This window comes from Pyrgilauda ruficollis, unplaced genomic scaffold (genome assembly GCF_017590135.1).
Source record: "Pyrgilauda ruficollis isolate IOZ18807 unplaced genomic scaffold, ASM1759013v1 scaffold114, whole genome shotgun sequence".
In the NCBI taxonomy this organism is placed as follows: domain Eukaryota; kingdom Metazoa; phylum Chordata; class Aves; order Passeriformes; family Passeridae; genus Pyrgilauda; species Pyrgilauda ruficollis.
The window spans coordinates 204109-225750 of record NW_024509655.1 but is presented as its reverse complement, the minus strand read 5'-3'; the positions used below and the strand labels follow the sequence as shown (position 1 = coordinate 225750).

The following is a 21642-nucleotide window of genomic DNA, read 5'->3' as shown; positions in this document are numbered from 1 at the left end:
TTACCTCACCACATCTTACAACCCAGCAAGGAGAAAAACAGCCACCTGAGCTTTAGCAAGACCAGTGAGCAGAGGAAGGGGTCCATATAGCTGCCAGTTTATTTTATTGCTTTAATCTTCCTTCAGACAATAACTTCCAGAGACTTTATGAAGAAAAATTAAATAAGGACTGACAACCACCCCTCAGTCAACCACACATTATGCTAGCAAACCACATTTCCAGCAAACAAGTATATAAACATGAATAACAGTTTTATTGTTTATTTCTGTACAGTATATCACTCTGGATACTTGATGTTACATAGCTTGGGGTCTGTGAGAAATTGTGGGTTCTTAAACATAACTGGCATAAATCCTGTTAAAGAAAAATGGAGGTGTTCTTAATAGAAATGTAGCCTTGAGTTAGAAAATTCAAAAGCAGAATCATACTTACCAAATACATGAGCTCTTTTAATGGCTTTTGTAATTTCCTTCTGCTTCTTGTTGCACAAGCCTAAAGAGATGAATTATCTTCAACACCGAGCAAGTCATGAGAGCATGAAAAGCAGGTTACTGACAATTCCCCCAGCTTTGATTAAGTCTTTCTAGAAAAATGCATTGTGCTTTTACTGTTAAATACAAAATGCATACAATTAAGGGATATTTTAATTCCTTGACACATGCTACTAAGTCAGGGGAATACTATTACAAAATGTATGGAGTTGGGACTGGTTACTTTCAGAAAGACTGATGAGGCACAGTTATTTAGACTCACAAATATATTATTATTAACCCGTATATGATTTAATTTAATACTTCACATACCTGTGATATGCCTGCCATAAATGGAGCCAGTATATGGAGAAACAAACTGGGAAAGAAGCTACTTGAAATTAAGAAAAATCAAAGTCAGTTTAAGAACTTTTTTTTGGAGCTTTATGTTACTATTTGTACTCTTTTTCATCTGTTTTTCAAAACTCAGTTCTACCTGGAGAAAAAAGTACAGCTTGGAGCTAGACAGTATTTTCTATGCTTCCATGCTTTGTAGCAGCTGAATTGTAACCAAAAACTCTATTTGTTACATAGCAAAGTTGTCACACATAGTTAGTAGATTGAGCATGACTACATTATTTGCCCTTTGACCTACACACATTCTTACTCATAAGTTTTAAACCCCTACACATATGAATGGATTTTTAAAATTGTTTTTTGGGTTTTTTTTAATCCTACTACAAACACATTTAAAAACAGTAAACCAGTTCCCTTCATCCAAGGACAGCAATTTTAAAACTCACCTGCACATTCTTATAGTCCACATTTATTCCACATAAGACACATCTCTTTGGAGGGTCTTTGTAGGGGTTCTCCATTTGTATGGGCTGAAATCAGAGAATTACTAACATCTGTAAGCTTCACAAGATAATAGAGAACATTTGTTACTTTTAATCCTTTAATCAACATTTGTCTTGAAAACAGAAAAGATATTTAGTGCACCACTGAACTTTTCAGTAACTTTATTAACTCACTTCTTGGTACCTTGCAACTTCAAAGACTTCTCACAAGTAAACAGCCTTTTATATTTTAGCAACAATGACACTAGCAACTCTATTAAATCATTCAGGAAGATAGTGCTTACACCTCTACTTGAAGTCAAAATCTGCAGGAGCTGGTAAAAATGTAGTTCTGTCTGACAAGTCACAAGAATCTTTCTTTAAAAAATAATTTCAAAGCAAATGGCCTGAGGAAGCTTCTGTCTGCTCACACAATTTTAAAGACAGAGATTCAGAAATACCTCCCAAGGAGCCTCCTTGGGAGGTATTTCTGAATAGCCTCCTTAAGCTTCAGAATACACCCAGCGCCAAATTCTTACAAGATATGAAAGGTGATTTTTCACTTTGCACAGAGTCACAGAACAGTCAGTGTTGGAAGGGACCTGTGGAAATCATCCAGTCCAACCCCCTGCCAAGGCAGGGTCACCCGGAGCAGGTGACACAGGAACATGTCCAGGTGGGGTTGGAACGTCTCCAGAGAGTGACAAACCTCCGTGGGCAATATGCTCCAGGGCTCTGCCGCCCTCAGTGTAGAGAAGTTTTTCCTCATGATGAGGTGAAACTTCTTTCGTTTTTAGTTTACAGCCACTGGTCCTTGTCCTGTCTTTAGCTCCACGTCCGTGCTACTGAGGTACCAGGTTTAACAGGCTCTAGTTAAGATATTGAAATACAGATCTCTGGGGCCTTAACTTCCAGCGCCTGATGACCTCCTCTGCGCTGCGCTCCCCGCCATGCATTCGGGGTCTGATGAGCTACACAGCGACCAGCGCAAAGCGTTTCCAGCCACCGCTGGTGTCTTGCGGAGGGGGAGCGGCGGGACAGCAGGGCGGGACGGGTCGGGGAGGCCTCACCTGGTCCGAGCGCCCAGGCTGCCGCTCAGGCTGCCCTTCATGCTGCAGGCGGCACGGCCGCGTCCACAGTTTCGCTGCAATGGAGAGAGCGACAAGGTTAGCGCCGGCGCAGAGCGACAGCCCACACACACGAGCGCCGCCGCGGCCGCTTGAGACAGAGAGGGAGCGGCAGGGACGCACCGAGAGCCAGGCGCGGCCAGCGCCCGTGCGCCGCCATGGCCCGCGCCACCATGACACCCGTACCGCGCGCCGCCACTTCCGCCCGCGCGTCACTGCCACCACCCCTGCCGGCCAATAGCAGTGCGGCCTTCCCGGTTCGGGACAGACGATTGGCAGCTGTCCGGCCACGTGCTTCTCCCGGCGTGTTGTTACCGGAAGTTCCCGCCCCCGCCATGGTCGCTGCGCCTGCGTTGGGCGGCTCCGGCCCGTGTGTCGCCCCGGCTGTGACGGCCTCGTGCAACCCCGGCCATGGCGGAGCCTAGGCTTGCCGTGCGGAGGAAGAGCCACTCCAGCTCGGAGCGCAAGCGGAGCCGGGCTCCAGCGCAGCCCGTCGCCGCCAGCTCGCCGGTGGCTCGCAAGAGACCGAGCTCTGGTGGCGAGGGGCCCCCGGCGGAGGCCCCGGTAGGGGATGGTGGGATCCTGGGGCTGCTGGCGAGGCGGGGGAGCTCCGTCTGCGAGGATGGTGTGTGTCGGGGAGGGCCGTACTTTGTATGAGAGGGTATGAAGCCGTTTGGCATAAACCCGTTTGCTTTAATTTTAAAAAAAAAAAAAAAAAAAAAAAAAAATCTGTGCACGTATCTTCCTACTTGTAGGTTATCTGTTTCACTTAGTCAAGGCATTTCTTCAGAACCTAAGCTGGGTTTTCCTCACAGACGACATCACGCAAAATGCTTTTGTGTTAAGTTGGGGCAGACTTCGGTGACTTGGCTCTGATGTTTGTGCTCTGCGAGTTATTCTGCCTTCTGTGGTTTGCCTCAGGGTGTCAATAACTCCTGTTTCGTTTTTGCAGTGCAGTAACGATAGCGAGGAGGATATGTTTGGTGACTATGACAGCTTTTATGGAAACGATTCATTGATTGCCCAGGTGGATGATATTGAACACAAATACCTGCAGGATAAAAATATGGATGTGAAAACAGCTGGAGAGATCATACTTGGGAATCTTCAGTCAGGAGTCCACCAGAAAGAGCAAGATAACTTCTCTGCTTCACAAAATGTGGTTCTCCTTAAAAGTGACCAAGAAGAGGGTGCCTTCCAAGTGCATGACAGTGACCCAGCTGATGGCAATCAAAAATTAACTGAGTCTGCTTTAGATGACTTGCCATCATCGCAACTTCTGTATTTTGAAAAAATGGATGAACTTTCTTCTGCTTCTAGAACATCTGCACTCTCAAAAGGGAGGGATGAACGTGTGAATTCTTTCTCAGACAAAATCAGAGACCCATTGTCTTTTTATGCTGGTGCTGAACACAGGAACAGACCTACTGACTCTTCCTCACACTCCAAGTGTATTTTATTTAAACCTGAGAGTCTCAAAGATCACCTGAAAAGTGCTATGACTGGAAATGCCAGAGCCCAGACTCTGCAGGTCTCCAAGACCAAGCAGCTCAAAGAAGCTGTTTTATCTGAAGAGATTTTTGTGGCTAGGAAAGCTATTGAATCTTCTTCTCTTGATATAGGCCCTTTTTATGGATTACCTAGCAAGGTTAAAGATTTATTGAGACAACTTCGAGGGATTGAAACACTTTATGGTAGTGTAACCAATGGTCTGTTGGAAAAAAAAAAAAAACCTGCTAGTGGAATATTGTCTGTTTCAGCCATTATACTGTAAAAATATTTAAGGTAATGCTAACATAAACCACATTGGAAAGTAGTTCTCCTGTTTCAGGAAGTGGCTATTTTAGTGTTTTAGATGGATGGAATGGATGGATGGTATCCATCTGGATTACAGAAGTCACCATCACTGAAGGCTTTAAGTGCTTTTTTGAGAAAAAGCTCTCAAAGGCTGAGCTCAGAGTGTTCTGAATGAAACACAGGCATTTTTATATTAGCTGACATTCCCCTGGAGTTGCTGATAGTTCCATTTTAATTTTGCAGAGTGGCAGCATGATTGCTTGATGTTAGAATCCCTACAGCAAAGGAAGAACTTGATATACTCATTGCCAACCGGTGGTGGAAAAACTCTTGTAGCTGAAATAATAATTCTCCAAGAATTACTCTGCAGGCAGAAGGATGTTCTGATGATCCTGCCATATGTTGCCATTGTCCAAGAAAAGGTCTGGATACATTACTTCTGGTACTGCTTTGTTTGATATAAATCTTTCCTGATACGCTTTGTTTACTTGCTCACGTGCCTGGTTTTCAGCAAGGTTTTTATGAATATGGTGGCAAGTGAGTGGCCTCTTCTAAATGCTGCTCTGAGGGTCAGTAATTTTGCAATGGATCAGACACAAATTGAGGTGAAGATGTTGAGTTATGAAGTAAAGGGTGCTGAATTTTGAAATAATGGCTTTTTAGGATGTTTTGTTTAGTTGTGCAGCCTAACTGTGCTACTCAACTTGCTAAAGAAGTGAGATAAAAATGTATTTTGGTATAAAGGGAAAATTACTTTTAGAAAACAGATGAAACCCAGCTATAGTAGGTGCAGACGCTTCAATTTTGTAGCTGGAATAGATAGTCTTAGCTAATATGTTTCACTAATTCAAGCAGCTGATTGTGGTGTGGGTTGGTTTTCTGTTGAGTTGTTGAGGCAGATCTGGAATCCAAAATGAGCATGAATTTGTTCTGTAATTGATTTTTCTTTTATAGGTGAGGGGTTTATCAAGTTTTGGGATAGAATTGGGTTTCCTGGTTGAAGAATATGCAGGAAGTAAAGGAAGATTTCCACCAATCAGAAGGAGAGTAAAAAAATCTCTTTATATTGCTACTATAGAAAAAGGACATGCTCTGGTGAACTCCTTAATTGAAACAGAAAGAATCAATGACCTCGGCCTGGTTGTGGTAGATGAGGTAGGCCACAAGATGTACTCCAATTTATCTGGTGCACATTCTTTTAGGGTTCTAATAAGCAATTATTTAGGAAGGAGCAGTTCTTGGCCTGCTTGGTTTTGCTTAAAGTATTCATCATGAAGATTGCTTTTATTTTCTGTGTTCTGAATTGGCACATAATTTTGAAAGTTTTTGGGTTTTTTTTTTTAATGAAGCATTTATTGCTACTTCAGAGTAATAGATTTATATTGAGAAATCTACTGTGGTAGTGGTTGATGGTGAATTTCTGCATAACTGCTTGTCATTTAGAAGTCTCTAATGGGTTGCAAAAAAGCATAAATAATTTTAATTTTATGGAATGTATTTTATGAAGCTTAGACCTTAACTCACAGATGTGAAGCCATGCAACTTTGTGTCTGGTATTAATGACCCAGTAAAACATTGACAAAAATGAAAAATACCAAGTAACATTTGGCTGTGAGAATTACCTGTTGCAGTGGTGGGGCTGAGTTGCGCTGCCAAGGGTTGATTGTGGGGTTGAGTAACGTGTATAATGTCTAATGGGGATTTTAATTCCTGGAGTTCTTCAGGCTGACTGGCCATACTTTAGCACTATAGCTTCTAAACAGAGGGCAGCTGTAACACTAACTTCTGGTTTTTCTAGAAGCTGGCTGCTAGGAATGTTTTTACTTTAAGTGTTGCTTAAACCACATTTTGTTTAAAATTTCCTCAGTCTGGCAAATACAAAGATCTTCACGTTGACTGTTTGCTGTCAGGAGTTAACTGTTTGTGTCAATTGTGGTCTAGTTGAATGGAAGGTAAATCTTGTTGTCTACATTTGCCCATGAGTCTGTTTTTCTGTGATTCTTAAATGCTTTTTAAGTGGGGTGATACATCTGAACTTAACAATCCAAATTTACATGAGGGATATCTTTAGAAAGTCCAACAAAACCAGTTCTGTAGTATTTCTTTATATATTTTGGAGGTTTTTTAATAAATACCCTCAACTCATTGCCTTTTCTTTTTCCCTTCTGTTCACAGCTGCATATGCTCGGGGCAGGAAGTCGTGGAGCAGTACTGGAAATTACTCTGGCAAAACTTCTTTACACCAGTAGTAAGTCATAGCTTCAGTTAATGTCATTAACATTTTGTAGTTGTGGCCCTTCTGGGAGAAGTCACACTCTCACTTCCTGGATTTGTGCTCTTTTGGCTGCTTTTGGAAAACATGGCATGACTCCATATGTAAACAGCATTTACTCAGTGAAGCGTTAATTGACCCTCTAAGGATGTTAGGGTGTTTTTGAAGCTCTTTTGATATTTCTCTGTGAAATCCTGAGTATTGTCAAATGTCTTCCATTTCTTTGTGGGAGCCCTTTAGGCATCCAATTTAATGCTTCTTTTTTTTAAATTTAAGTCTCAGTTACTATTTTGTAACTTAGTATTATTTCTTAGTTAGTTAGTATTTCTTTAGTAGCCTTTCCCTTCAAACCTGCTACTTTGGCATTTTGGAAATATTGATGGTGAAGGAGTCTCGTGACTTAAATACTGAACAGAAGTGTTAAAAATTGGTAGTGTGACAATAAATTAATCTCAGCTTCTGTTTTACAGAAAAGACACAGATCATTGGCATGAGTGCAACACTAAATAATGTTGGAGACCTGCAGAAGTTCCTGCAAGCAGAGTACTACACTAATAATTTTAGACCGGTCTGTATACAAGATGCCAGGAACTAGTAAAGAAGATATTTGCCTTTAAAATCATAGTAAATCTGTTTAGAATTGTATCATAGCTTTTGTGCTTAATTGCACAGTGTAATATAAGGCCTGCTATTGCTCTCTAATTGCTAAAAATAAAATAAATAGCACCATGCACTTCTAAATACACAAATGCAATAACCTTTATACTGCTGTGCTAAGGCATTTGCTTCTTTTTAACTTAAGCAATTCCTAAATTACAGCTACTGTGATGAATCACTGTAGTCCATTTGGTGTAACTAGAATATGTAGTGCTGGTTCTTCTATGCTGTCAGGACAGCATGGTTTATAAATAATTCATGGGATACAATTTTGGCATTCTTCATTATGATTCCATGCTTTATCAAGGCAAATAATTAAAACAGTTAAGTTCTCTTAAAAATTCTAAAGCGTGTTCTTATGTGCAAGTATGTATATGACGTGATGCTTGGAGAAAAGCTGTAGCTGTACATCAGCAATAGCTTTAGAGAAAACTGAGTAATTTAACTAAAGTTTCTCTTTGTGGTTTCTACCTTGCTAGGTAGAGTTAAAGGAATACATAAAGATACGAGACACCATTTATGCAGTTGACAGCAAAACACAAAATGGCTTTGCTTTTTCACGTCTCCTTAACTTCAAGGTAAAAACAAAGTGCTTATAGTTTCTTAGAACTGTTGTGAAATGTGTTCTTTTACACTGATTTGCTTACAGACCTTTTACTAGAGAAATTACTTAAACATGATAATTCAATTGTAGTACCCATGAGAAAGAAGTGGTAGGCTTTGGGAATGAAAAAAACAGCCTTAAAATACTGAATGCTTAACTTGATTTGCACTTCTTTTTGACTCCTCAAGGCAGAGGTTCCATCAGTATTTTGACAGGCAAAAAGTAATGTGTTTGAGTATCCCAGATACTCAGTGTTTTTTGTTCGGGGGTAGATTTCCTCAACAGTTGATCACTCTCAGACAAAACTGGAAGAAGAAACCTTTTGGGGGTTTTGCCAGCTTACTACTGCCTTGTAGGGATTCATTTCAACCTTTACAAAGGAAAATGTGTCTAATGGTAGACTGCCAGTATCTCAAGTGTTGCTAAAAGAAAATGAAGTATTAAGGGGAAAAGCAAAGAATTTGATTTGTACATCCATGTATCCCTCAAGTAAGATGTCTTTCAAGTGAGGATTGGGAGAAAAGCTTATCCTACAACTTCTTGGAATTATGTCACATTAAATCCAATTCAAGCAATGGTTGAGAACAAGTGTTGAATATTTAGGTTATGACTTAATTCCTAGATTTAAATATTTGTCAATCTGTGCTTATTACAGTATTCTAGTAATCTGGAGAAAGCAGATCCTGACCACATCATTGCACTGGTTACTGAAGTTATTCCTAAATATTCCTGCCTAATCTTTTGTCCCACTAAAAAGAATTGTGAAAATGTGGCTTCAATGGTGTGCAAGTACCTCAAGAAGTAAGTTTCTATTTTTTTTTTAATTATATGTGAAATAATTGCTTACAACTTAGAGTTTATTTTCATCTAGTTTGCAAGTGCTTTTCCCTGGTGATTAGAAGTAAATGCTTTGAACGTGGAGTCATATAAAGTTGCTAACTGCATAAGTGATGGCAAACTGCAAAAGGCTTATTAAATAAAATTTTTTTAAAGTTCTTACTTTTATTCCAAAACAGTTGAAAAATATGATAGCCAGAGGAAAAACACTAAAGAAAATAAGGAAAAACATACTAAATTAATCTAACTTTGTGTCCCTTTGGCACTGGTTTCTGGAAGCTTAGAAAAGAAACATTTTTGTCTTAGAAAACAAACATTTGGTATTTGGTCATGTAGTTTGGTAGCCAGTTGAATATCTCTGTTCCCAAACCCGCTTTGGAAATCTGAGTTGTAAAATATAAAGCAGCCAGTATTTGATCTCTTCTGTTCCTGTGCTTCCAAACAAGAAAGGCTCTATTGCAACTAAATCAGCCTCCTGTGTATTGCTGTTTCAAAGTTACTGGATATAACTATTTCTCCAACTTAGATGTTAGAGAAATGAATGATGAACAGAAGTAGACAGTAAGCATGTCTCTAGTTTTTATTTACTTTTTGGTTAATGATTGGTCAAAGCCTAAAGAAATGCTTTTCCTCCTCCAAGAGAATTTAGAGTTCACAAGGAGAAAGAAAAAGAAGATCTCATCAAGAACCTAAAGAGTATTGGAAATGGAACTTTCTGTCCTGTTTTGAAGCAAACAATCCCTTTTGGTATTGCCTATCACCACAGTGGCCTTACAAATGATGAAAGAAAAAGCATAGAGGAAGCTTATTCTGCAGGTGTCCTGTGTGTGCTTGCTTGCACAGCCACTCTAGCTGCTGGAGTGAACCTACCAGCTAGAAGGTTAGCAGCAAAAACATTTAATTTTTGCATTGGTTTTTGCTTTGATAAAAAAATTTCTTTAGTAACTTGGAAATCTCAGTGCTATTTAAAGTGTGTTTGTGCCTTTACCAGGAAATGTGAAATAAAAAGGATGTTGTGTTCAATTTGGGACACAAGACTGCAGTATTCATGTAGAAAATGTGAACCAGTAGGAAGTACCTCAGAGTATATCACTGAAGAGCACTTATGTAAATGGATTAAGGAAGTTCTAATAAATTGAAAAATGTTATAATGTTTTTAGTAGTGTTATTCAAAAGAACAGTGGTTTCTTTAGATACTCTCCTAACAGTGTTTAAATGGTAAAATAAACCTTTTCTAAGGAGATGCAGTTGGAATATGTTTTAAAACAAAAATGTGTTATCTTTTCATATGCACGTTCTGATGACAGGGCTACTGTACTCTGTGTGACCAAAGATTGTTTGCTAAGAATCCACTTCTGTGTGTGCATTTAGTACACCTTAAACTATTTAAGGCTTTACACATCTGTCCAAAGAGATGCATTTGACTTTTATTAGTTACAAGGTAAGGGGCACATATAAAGAATTAATTTGAATTAGTAACATTTTATTGCCGCTTTAGTAATTTGAATATAAAGCATAACTTATTCCAGATGTCTTTGCAGGGTGATTCTCAGAGCTCCTTATGTTGGCAATGACTTCCTGAAGAAGAACCAGTATAAACAAATGGCTGGCAGAGCTGGTCGAGCTGGTATTGACAGTGCTGGAGAAAGTATTCTCATAGTGCAAGAAAAAGACAAACACTTGGTAATTTTTACAAAGCTGTTGATAATTTAAATTGCTGAGTTAAGATGGTGGAATAAACAGGAGGAGCCAAGCTGCCTAGCTTAATTTTTGTTCACCTCTTGAAGTTGCAAGTATTTGATTTATGTAATAATACCTTTAAACTTCCTTTGTGTGGCTTGTTTTCAGATGGGAACTGTAAACTTTCAGTGTTTACTGTTAATTTCTTTATAAGATGAATCATGCATGTCAGTTTGATTTTTTTGAAAGTATCAAATTAATGCATGAATATTCCTCTGTACTGATACATTCCTTGCCCCTTTTAGGTTCAGGATTTAGTTCACAGTCCTTTGGAGAATTGCTACAGCAATCTTCTGCAGGAGTTGACCAAGGGAATCCAGAGCCTGTTGTTATCATTGGTTGGACTGAAGGTATCAGTTGACTCTTCTCTGTGAGTAACTTAAGGGCTTGGAAATGCTAAGAAAATGTCACCTGTTGATCCTGTAGAAAAAGACAGACTGCTTAAACAGTCAGGCTTGCAAGTTCAGAAAAGCTTTAATCAAATGTTTGTCCTTATCTGATTAGGTCTTCTCATTTAACTCAATAAGTAATTATCTAACACAACAATCACCTTATGTGTAATAGCAAAAATTATATCTATCTTACTATACAATGGCATATTAATATTTCTATTTCTGATACTTGATTCAAAATACAAATAGAAACAGTGGAAACAAGCTAACTTGATACAGTAGCTAGAATAATAGAATGGATGGAGAGCAGTCCATCAGATCCACCACAGAGAATCTATCATTCTATTTGTTGGGATGTATTTCTATAGAAACGCAAGATCTTTCTTTATTCAGTAATTTTTTTCTTATGTCTTATTAAACGTGTGAAATTATAACTTCAAATATGCAAATCATTTCCCAAACTGGTGCAGGTAGCAGTTACCCATGAGGAAGTGGACAATTTTATGTGCTGTACATTGCTGGGTGTTCAGCAGCAGCTGCTGTCCAAGGAGAAGAGCCTCACAGAGATAGTTAAAGATGGGCTGGAAAATCTAATAGAAAAAGGACTCCTAAAAGGAAGAATATCTCAGAAGGACCACAATTCCAAATCTACACTGACAATCACACCCTTGGGTAAAGCTACATATAAAGGTATGGATTTTTTGCTCTTATTATTGAACTGCAATGAAAAATAAGTTGTCAAGAAAGAGTTTTATTAAATGATCTAGACTGAAAATGGGAGTCAAGTAGCACATGACAGAAAGTGATGTGAATGAAGTGTGAAAATATTGATCCCACTGGAAAAAAAACGAGAAATGTACCCCTAAAAAAAATCACTTAAATATTTGATTTAGTGTTGTAATCGAAGTGGTTCAGGACCTTGTTTTACAATTAATTGTTATGAACAGGTTATTGTAAACAGAAGGATTTCTTGGAAAGCTTAAGAGGGAAAAGGAGCATATGACATGTAGACCCATTATAATAAAAATAAATATATCAGGAAGTTCTGTTTTCCTGTCATATCATAAATATTTTGGGGTATGGAATGTAGTTGGATGAGTCTGAAGGGTTCCTTCAATCTGCAAAATTATTGTAGGATTTCAGTAAAGCCAGGACATTTCACAAGCACTCCAAAACCACACAGAATGAACATACATAGAAATAAGTGATTGCCTTTCCTCAGCTTTGCTTCACTACTTAGGTTAGAACAGTAATTCGGGTTACAGATATTTCTCTCCAGTTTAGATAGCATAACAAGCTTTTGTGGAAGGTAAAGAAAATACTGATTCTGTGTTTAAATGTACTTCATTTAACTCTCTGTTCCTGTTTTTAATTGTGCTTATTCTTACCCTGTGTGCTTTTTCTAGGTTCAATAGACTTGGCATACTGCAATATTCTGTACAGAGATTTGAAAAAGGGTTTGGAGGGGCTGGTTCTCGAGAGCAATCTTCATCTCCTATATCTGTCAACTCCCTATGATATGACTTCTACTTGTAGCCCAGATTGGATGATATACTTGAGACAGGTGAGAAATTGCTAGCAAACATGCATTGGGGCATTCTGTAATCCTGTGTATTAAATTTGCAGGGGGTTTGTACACATAGGACATGAAGTGGGGTAACAATCTGATGGCAAATGTGCTCTTTTTTTTACTGGGGGTGCACTAAAATCTGTTTAATTCTGTTAAAATGAGGCATTCAGAGATGGACAGTTACACATAATTCAGACAAGTAGGCAAAGAAGCCTCAGAGCTGCCTGTGACTGGTGACTGTGGTACTACTCTACTGATTCTATAGAGATACTGAAAAACATTGTTGCACTGTGAACAATGTACTTCTGTTCTCTATGATATTAAAAGAACTAAATATATGAAAATTCTTTATAAAATTGTATTTTAGTTCAACCAGCTAAGTGCAGCAGAGCAAAAAGTAGCAGATATTGTGGGAGTACCTGAAAGCTTTATTACAAAAAAGGCTTCTGGTCAAGCCATCAGAAAGGTAGGCTGGCGATTTCTCATACCTAAGATGTCAGTTTAGTAATTTCATTTGATTATTTGCAAATTCCAGATTATTTTTATGCTAGTGTTGTTTATTGCTGTTTTGATTATTAAAGTTCTTTTAATCTCATTGGTTGGTTTTCTTAATGTTTTCATTGTCTTTGTATGTAATACAAAAATGTTTTAAAGCTGTGAAGGGAGTAGAGATGAAAAGATTTGCCTTGTAGTACTAACAGAACATCTGCAGTGTGATACTGGCTCTGAATTCTATCTTGTCTTATTCCTAGAATATGGATGATGCTGTGGTGAACAGGTTCTACCTGACATTTGTCCTTTATGCACTACTGAAAGAGACCAATATATGGAGTGTTTCAGAGAAATTTAACTTGTCCCGGGGATATGTGCAGAATCTCCTCAGTTCTGCTGCCTCCTTTGCATCCTGCCTTCTACATTTCTGTGAGGTACTGTGTTAAAAGAATGTAAATAAATTCTTTGTGGCTTGGTTTCGCAAAATCTGGAGTTTTGTTTTCTTACTTTAGAACTGAATACAGGTGTGATATTTCACCTTTCCTGTGCAAAAATGTTTCTTCACCTTTCCTGTTCTATGTTATTTTTCCTGTTGAGCAAAGCATGCTCATACAATGACATTTGTGATAGTAAAAACAAGCTTTATGCACTGAGAATGTGAAAATATACAAATTGTACAGGGCATTGATCACTCCCAGTGCTGTTGGTGAAATAACTGAAATAATGCATTGCTTTTCCTTCAGAATTGCCCCAGCTTTGGGATGTTCAGCTGAAGAATGCTGAATACACCTCTGCAGCTCTCTGAAAGAATGATTTAGAGAAATAACAGTACTTCCCTCATCTAAAAGACAAATATATGCATTTTGCCTTAGTAGAGTTTTGTCGGTCATGTTTCCCAAATACAGAACTTTGGAGCTGATTTTTAGCAATCTTTGTCTCTGCAGGAAATTGAAGAATTCTGGGTTTATAAAGCCTTGCTGATAGAGCTTACCAAGCAGTTGACATACTGTGTTAAGACAGAACTCATCCCTCTGATGGAGGTAGCAGGAGTTCTAGAGGTCAGTAACCCTGGCTCAATTAAACTTTTCAATGTTAACTTGTGTGCTAAATGTTACTGTGCCTTTCAAGTGTATCTGGAAAACCAAGTAATTTGTTATTGGGAATTCAGCATAATGCAGACATTCCTCAATGGTTGGGGGAAAAGTGATCTGTTTAGGAAATGGGAGCTGGGGCCTATGGTTTTCTTCTGGCTTCTGCCACAGCAGCTATGAAAATACTGTATTTGGACAACAATTTAGCTGTATACTCAGTGGGAAGTTGGAGTCCTGCATTTTGGCCACAACAACCCCCTGCAATGCTGGAGGCTGGGGATGGTGTGGCTGGACAGTGCCCAGGCACAAAGGGACCTGGGGATACTGGTGACAGCTGGCTGAACATGAGCCAGCAGTGTGCTCTGAAGGCCAAGGGCATTCTGCCTATCAGGAACAGTGTGGCCAGCAGGAGCAGGGAGGTCATCCTTCCCCTGTACTCAGCACTGGTGAGGTCACACCTTGAGTGCTGTGCCCAGCTCTGACCCCTCAGTTTGGAAAGGGCGTTGAGATGCTGCAGTACATCCAGAAGAGGCAACAAGGCTGGAGAAGGGCTGGGAACACAAACCCTGTGAGGAACAACTGAGGGAGCTGGGGGTGTTTTAGCCTGGGGAAAAGGAGAATCAGAGGTGACCTCTACAGCTTCCTGAAAGGTGGCTGTAGTCGAGTGGGGGATTGGTCTCTTTCACCAGGCAGCAGCTGATAGAACCAGAGGACACAGTCTCAAGTTGTGTCAAGGGAAATATAGGTTGGATATTGGGAAGAAGTTTTTTACACAAAGGGTGATAAAGTTCTGGAATTGTCTGCCTGGGGATGTGGTGGAGTCACCATCGCTGGATATGTTTAAGAAAAGATTGGATATGGCACTCCGTGCCATGGTTTAGTTGAGGTTCTGGGGCATAGGTTGGACTTGATGATCTTTAAGGTCTCTTCCAACCTAGTCATCCTGTGAATTCTGTGGAAAACAGTTCAGGTTTCTTTTGTGGTAAGGATTCTTGAGTTCATGGGAGTGAGGAGGAATAAGAATTTACATATTTAAGTTAGAAGACCCTCACAGAAATATGCAAAGTCATCTTGGGATGCATGTATTTTAAATAAGAAATTTAACTAGTCTCTGAATTGAAGACTCCTGTTAAAATAAAAGCTCTTTTGGGACTTCAATCCAAGGTTCTACTCTTTCCAAAATGATTTAACTTGCCTGTCCAGCATATTGTAGAATCAGTTTGTCAGAAAACCATTTAATTTAGTGGCAGTGAGGTTTTAGTCTGAGAAGCTAAACAAGACAGACACCTCCAAAGAATGTGGGACTGTCGTTCCTGTCAGTGACAGTGAATGCAGAAAACATGGCAACAAGAGAAGACAGCAGCATTGGTATCATGTAGGCTCAGAGAAAATAAAGGCAAATGGATTTGTAAGAGCCAGATAAGATTGCTAGGGTGGTAAATCTTACTGGCAAAGCTGTGCTTTTGAGCTATAAGGATTCTCAGAGAGTATTCATGTTAGTAAAAGAGCATTGGATTGATATGCAGAATGAAATGTTTGAGATTGGTGCAGAGATTGGCACTTATAAGTAATTCTTATTTCCTGTTCTGATAATCTAACACAATTTTGTACTTTCAGGCACGAGCAAAACAACTTTACAATGCAGGGTACAAAACTTTAGCACACTTGGCTAATGCAAATCCAGAAACTTTGGTGAGGATGATTGAGCACTTGTCACGACGTCAAGCCAAACAAATCATTTCATCTGCAAAGGTGAGTTAGAAACAAAGCTATAAAAACCTGCTTCAGAACTCCAATATGTCAAAAGTGGATGTTTGAATGGCATTAAAAGGGAAGGATTCTATTTACTAGTAAAGGCATTAGTGGACATTTGTGATCCAAATGCTGATCTGCACTAAGAGCAATGTGTTGTGTACAGCCAAGTGGTGCTGCTTTTCAGAGGGGAAGCAAAGGGCAAAAATGCTCGACAGCTTGTCTGATACTTGAAATGCTCTGTTCTGCCAATATCTCAGGACTTCTTACAGAAGTTCTAGTGGTAATCATGACAAAAGAGTAGGATTTGTAGGGTTGTAGAAATGGAAACCAACAAGGTGCAGGGTTAACTTTGCCTATTTAGGTTGCTTTTCATGTGCCCTTTTAATCTTTCCTGTCTTTTTCCATTTTGAATATACATGTTCTGTAACAAACACTGAGTTGTGTCTAAAAAAAAATGCAGAAAGTACTTTATCAAGGAATGGTATTCTCTATCTCCATTCATCATCTGCTGTTGCAATGATACTGGCTTCATGTTTGTTTCTACTAAAAGAGCAAGCTCTTGGTGAAGTAAGGGAATGTCCAGAATAAAAGGATGGGTGGTTGGTGTAAAAATAAGGCAGTCAATTAGAAAGTTTTGGTTTGCACATTCTTGTGAAGTAAACCTACCAACTTTGCGGGTTGTGTACTACAAATATCATGTTTAGATAATGTTGTATGCCTCTTGCTGCATCTTTAGTTTGCTGCTGTGGGAGCCAAAAGAAAGGGATATATGCAGATTGCTTATCTATATCAAGGACAAATCTAGCAATCTACCCTACTCTCATGATCATACTGAATTCATGGACTTTTCTCTAATTGGGAAGTTAGAAGAGTGCTTGCATGGAGTCCTGTTCCTCTCCATGCCAGCCAGCAACAAACAGTTCAGAGCAGTGAATTAAACAACTGTTGATATAAGGAGTCATGTATGTCTGGTGTAAAATGCTGTAGTAAGAAATTTCAAATAAAGGAAGAAGTAGTCAGCTCAGCAGGCACAACTTAAAAATGTTTATTCTAACATGGAAAATGAATGTCTAAGGTTAAAAATGTTCCTTAACAGTTCCAGACAAAACTGTTCATATTCTGTAATTTGGTGTATTATGTGATGGCAGAATCCAGAAAACCATCTGTGTGCTGTATGAATTTTTGTGTGGCTGCTTTCTATATGGGTGTAAACTAATCGACAAAAAAATGCTTGCTCTTTGAGGCAAAGCTGTTGTGGTCCTGGGAGCAGCAGCAGCAGTCTTTTACAGACCCAGGTGCAAGTTTGGAAAGAAACATTGGTGTTCTAATTTGTCTAAGAGTTATAGCTAATACTTGTATTTGTTTTCTAATTTTTGTTTCTTTGTGTTTTCTTGTTGTAGATGCTGCTGAGTGAAAAAGCTGAAGCTTTACAGGAAGAAGTCGAAGAACTCTTAAAAGTGCCAACAGATATCCCAGGGACCCACTGATTGTCATGGAAAAAAGCAATGAATCCAAAACTCAGATATTTTAAAGTTTTTAACTCTCCTATCTAAAGCTGCTGTAATTTAATAAATATTTTATGTCTTTTGTATACCACAATTTTGACTGAGTTCTGAATTCAGAAGTTGACTTCATTTGAAGGTTTGGATTATGAACTTCTTGAGCAATAGGACAGAATCATCTTCATTCCTGGTTTTAGACATAGCCCTAGGAGTGCTTTGGGAATTGGACTGACTGCTTTGTGTGTACTTCTGCTGGGAGCTTATGCTCACAGCTGACTTAAATAATATATTTGGATATTCCCTTTAGGACACCTGCACTTGAGTGAGGTACCCAAAAATGCCTGCTTGCAGGATTCTCTGTATTCTAAGCGTAGTTAATGGAAGGAGCTGCAATTCAAAACAAAGAAGTTGTCTCAGAGTTGTGCAAGAGATTGTAAATGATGCCTAGTTTAAGCCTTTTTAAAAAATGCAGATATCAAATTCATATTCAGCCTCTGGCAATTCCCTGAGATAATTCTTTCAGGATGCCTTTGAAGCAGTCTTCCAAACAGAAGGTTTACTTTTTTTAAAAGAGTTTTTTAATTTCTTGCTTAAATGTGAAGACCAAATAAACATGAAGTTTTATAGAACTGACATTTGAAAAGCCCTGTCGAGTTTTGACACATGGGCATGTGTCAGTCACCCTAGTCAGGATTTTTAAAGGCATCTGAACCCGATTTGCTCCAGCAAAAAGTTAAGCTTCTTTAAAGTAGTTTTGAACCTACTTTAGAGCCTACAGCAGCCTGAACCTTCCTCAACTGTGACACGGTAAACTTCTAAGCTGCTGTGTAGTACTTGACAATAGCCTGCACATTAAGACAAACTTGAAAGCTGGGGCAGCCTGATGTGTTAAATTACAGAATCATAGACTGATTGATTTGGGTTGGAAGAAACCTTAAAAATCATCTCATTCCAAACCCTCTGCCATGGGCGGGGACACATCCACTAGACCAGGTTGCTGAAAGCCTCACCCAGCCTGGCCTTAAACACTAGGCATGGGGCATCCACATTTTCCTTGGGCACCCAGTGCCAGTGCTTCATCACCCTCACAGTAAGGAATTTCTTCCTAATATCCAATCTAAATATCTCTTCTAGTTTAAAGCCATTCCGTCTAGTTCTATCACTATCTACCCCTCTAAAAAGTCTCTCTCCCTCATTTGTTGTAACACCTGGAGCTTCCTCCATGCTGAACAACCCCAGCTCTCTCAGCCTGTGTTCACAGAAGAGGTGCTCCACTCCTCAGAGCATCTCCATGACCACCTCTGAACCTGCTCCAACAGTGTCCATGGCTTTCTTGTGCTGAGAATCCCAGATCTGGATGCAGTGTTCCAGGTGGGATCTCATAAGGGCATGGAAGTAGTTTTGAATTATGGTAGCCAGTGTAGCAGCACACCTAAACATGGCATTCCTGTATAAAATTTGGTCTCTTCTCAGTAAAGGAAAAGTAAGATAAACCTGAGTTAAACTGAGGGCTTGATAGGTTAATTATGTTGTGGTTCTAGAAATAGAAAGGTTTTTAAATCTAGTGACAATGTTAGACATTGAATGCTTGATAGAAAGTGGTTATGGTGAAAAACTGATGAAAATGCTAATATTCTACTGCTCATTGTGTTGTTTCATTAGAGAAATCATAGGTAGCAATTGAATAAATTCTTTATAAGCTTTTATTTGGCAGAAATGTGCCTCTAAGCCCATACTTGTGATATTTCATAGTGGCTTACGTGGTTCGGATAAATGCAATATTTGACTGCATTCAGTATTAAACCAGGCCAGGAATTTAAAACCAGCACTTTTTAGAGGCAGTATGATTCACTTCCACTGTTACACTGAGTGCCCACAGAAGAATCCTGTTACTGATATTGAAGTGCCTAAGGCACAATTGGATTTGGAAACATGAAAAAATGTGAAGTTGGTCCTCAAGGGCAGAAGCAATATTTGCCATGACTTGAGGCTATATGTAAGTCTATCTCTTAATGCTTTGCCCTTTTAATTAAGATCTAATTTTGACCAAATGATCGGTAACATTAAATTCTCTATTGGTTTGTTACATTCAAAAGGCAGATGGTGCTCACTCCAGCATAACAATGAATACATATCTAAGCAGGAGATGTAGTACCCACATAAGAAAACACAGCTACCTTAGAGGTTTATTGGTGCTTTTCCAAAGTTTGGTAGAGTTTTGTGTGGATTTGGTGGGGGAAAGAACCCCAGGAAGTTACTATAAAATTACTCACTCTGAGTACTGAGTTACTGCAATAACAGATGTTATGGAAATGTTCCATTAATTGCTGCATTTATTACAGAATAGTTAATAAGCCAGTAACATCTGTCACAATTCTTTGCATGATATTTGTACTTGCATGTTAATTAAAGTGTACATTTTATGTATTTATATAGCAGAGGGGAACAGCAGGAAAATATCATTCCTGCCGCTTGCTAAATGCACCCTCACACTATACATGACCGTAACGCCCAGCACTGCTGCAAGATCAGGTTTTGATGAGATACACATTTAGGAAAAAAGTCAAATATTCCCTACAAATTCCAGAGCACCTGTGAAAATGGTACAAAAAGCTGGTTTGAAAAAAGAGAGTGGTTTTAAATCTGCATAAAGCTGGTCTGAAACTAAAAAGAGGTTGGCAATAACTGTCTCTGCTGTTCTCTTCACACAGACTGTGCTCTGCCTTGATGGATGAGTGCAATTCCCTTAAGGTTTTCTCTGTGACCTTAGAGAGGATCAGAAATGAAATGAAGCTGCACTAATTTGCACTGAAACTTTGGTATATGTAGCTTGTCTTATTTTCCTGAAATCAAGCTTATCACGCAAAGCAGTACATATATTTCATACCGCTTGTATTAATGTGTGATTAAATGCTTTTCATATAAAGCTTTCTTACCTGGGCTTTCCCCTGGGTGGAGATGGGAGAGGAGAAAAAAAGGGAATACAACAGATGCTGCTCATGGTATTTTTGTAATGCCAGATGATGCTCAGAGCTTCAGTGGGCTGATTTATATACATATATATATATATATATATATATAACATGCAAGTGTTGGAATGGATATGCGATTGTTTGGTAAATGTCTGTTATGGGTGAATGTGCTGTGGAAAAATTTATGCTGAGGATGGATTCAAGATATTTTGGATATTTTGGAAACATTTCCCACTTGCTTCAATGGGATGTTTGTATCCTAAGGCCTGTGTTAAAGGAAAAGAAGCAACCTTGATGAATTTATCTGATTTCCATGTGATATAATGGTAGATGCTTCAAAGCTAAGTAGGTCATAAAAATATGCTCTGTCGGATGTTTCTGCCAATGTCTTCATAACCCACAGTATATTGGATGAGAACTATTGTGTGTGCAAGTCTGTTCAGGTGCAGAGAAATGTTCTGACCTAAAACCTCAGAGCATATTTCTTAGTCTTTATTTCTATTCACTCCACTTTCCAGCTTGCCCACATAGACCAGTTCTTGTGTTTGTGTGATTCCCTTTCTTCCTGAGTCATGATTCCATGAACCCCTGTACATAACTTACTGGAAACTGTCTCCCTGGAACGACTAGTAAGAGAGTCAGGCTTAGGATAATGTTTAGCTGTTAATTTTCATTGTGTGAATGAGACCTATTGCGTTCCTATGTTCTGGAAAGCCATTTCCACATGAGTTAGTCCTAACCAGCTCTCACTTTGTCTTCCTTTTAAAGCTTCATTTCATCTCTGTGTGCATATCAAAGAGAACTGCTAAAATCTAGACTCAAGGTGTAATTTCCATCTCTGAATAAACAGGATGTGCCATCTCAGACTCTGGCTCATAAATAAAACCAGCAGGGAGTACTGAGAGCTGTGTGCTGTGTCAGGACAAGGGCTGGCTGCAGGCTTGGGACAGGGAGGAAGGATAGCTCACAAAACCACTCTGACAGGCATCTCTGTTTTTACAGTTTCCATGCTTTCTTGGAATCAGCTTAGCTTTAATTTCATCTTCCTGAGGCTTCTTATATAGAAACAGAGCAGTATTCTGACACAGGTCGGCTCTGTTCATCCGCCTAAACATCTGTGTCACAAGAATTTTTGCAAAGGCAGCTCTTCCCTTCTGAATTCCTTTAATATACACAAAGTAAAGCACTGATATATATGTAGACACAGGTATAAATATATCAGTTATTGGTGCTTGCCCAGGAACAGCAGAAGTGCCCCTGCTAGCAATAGCATGTTGCTGCTGCTGTTAGACAGTTGAAATTCCTGGAAGGTTTTGTTTTTAGTTCTTTCTAGATATAAAAACCTAGTCATCACAGGGTGTCTAATGGCATTACTGGGAGAAGCAGAACTGTCTGATAGGAGCTGCAAGACCAAAGCATTGGAATGTTACAAAGCAGGGGATAGGTTTTGTGTGAAGTGAGGAAGTGGGATGGGATGCTTGTTTGGAGCTGGCTTCAAGTAACACTCAAGTGGGCTTAAGCCTA

The 21642-nt window shown here is 39.1% G+C and overlaps 2 protein-coding genes across 9 annotated transcripts; one reads left to right on the top strand and one right to left on the bottom strand.

Moving 5' to 3' along the window:
• Nucleotides 1-235: 235 nt before the first annotated feature.
• Nucleotides 236-2631, bottom strand: MRPS18C (mitochondrial ribosomal protein S18C). Its single transcript, XM_041480165.1, has 6 exons — nt 2561-2631; nt 2381-2454; nt 1275-1358; nt 805-862; nt 434-493; nt 236-355 (listed from the first exon to the last, which is right to left on the bottom strand). Exons 1-6 carry the CDS (start codon nt 2610-2612, stop codon nt 279-281), a joined length of 405 nt encoding a protein of 134 aa, XP_041336099.1. The 5' UTR covers nt 2613-2631; the 3' UTR covers nt 236-278.
• Nucleotides 2632-2766: 135 nt separating this feature from the next.
• HELQ (helicase, POLQ like) lies at nt 2767-17243 on the top strand. 8 transcript variants are annotated; one of them, XM_041480046.1, is made up of 18 exons: nt 2767-3001; nt 3390-4131; nt 4478-4656; nt 5189-5389; nt 6410-6482; nt 6977-7074; nt 7643-7741; nt 8423-8568; nt 9245-9484; nt 10146-10287; nt 10590-10694; nt 11207-11426; nt 12143-12300; nt 12674-12772; nt 13059-13232; nt 13743-13856; nt 15507-15641; nt 17045-17243. In XM_041480046.1, the coding sequence occupies exons 1-18, from the start codon at nt 2849-2851 to the stop codon at nt 17129-17131; spliced, it is 3165 nt and encodes a 1054-aa protein (XP_041335980.1). In that variant the 5' UTR covers nt 2767-2848; the 3' UTR covers nt 17132-17243. The 8 variants fall into 8 exon arrangements, with proteins under 8 accessions (XP_041335980.1, XP_041336012.1, XP_041336019.1 ...); XM_041480063.1 differs by having other exon boundaries at nt 2867-3062; XM_041480054.1 differs by having other exon boundaries at nt 2867-3098.
• Nucleotides 17244-21642: the final 4399 nt, after the last annotated feature.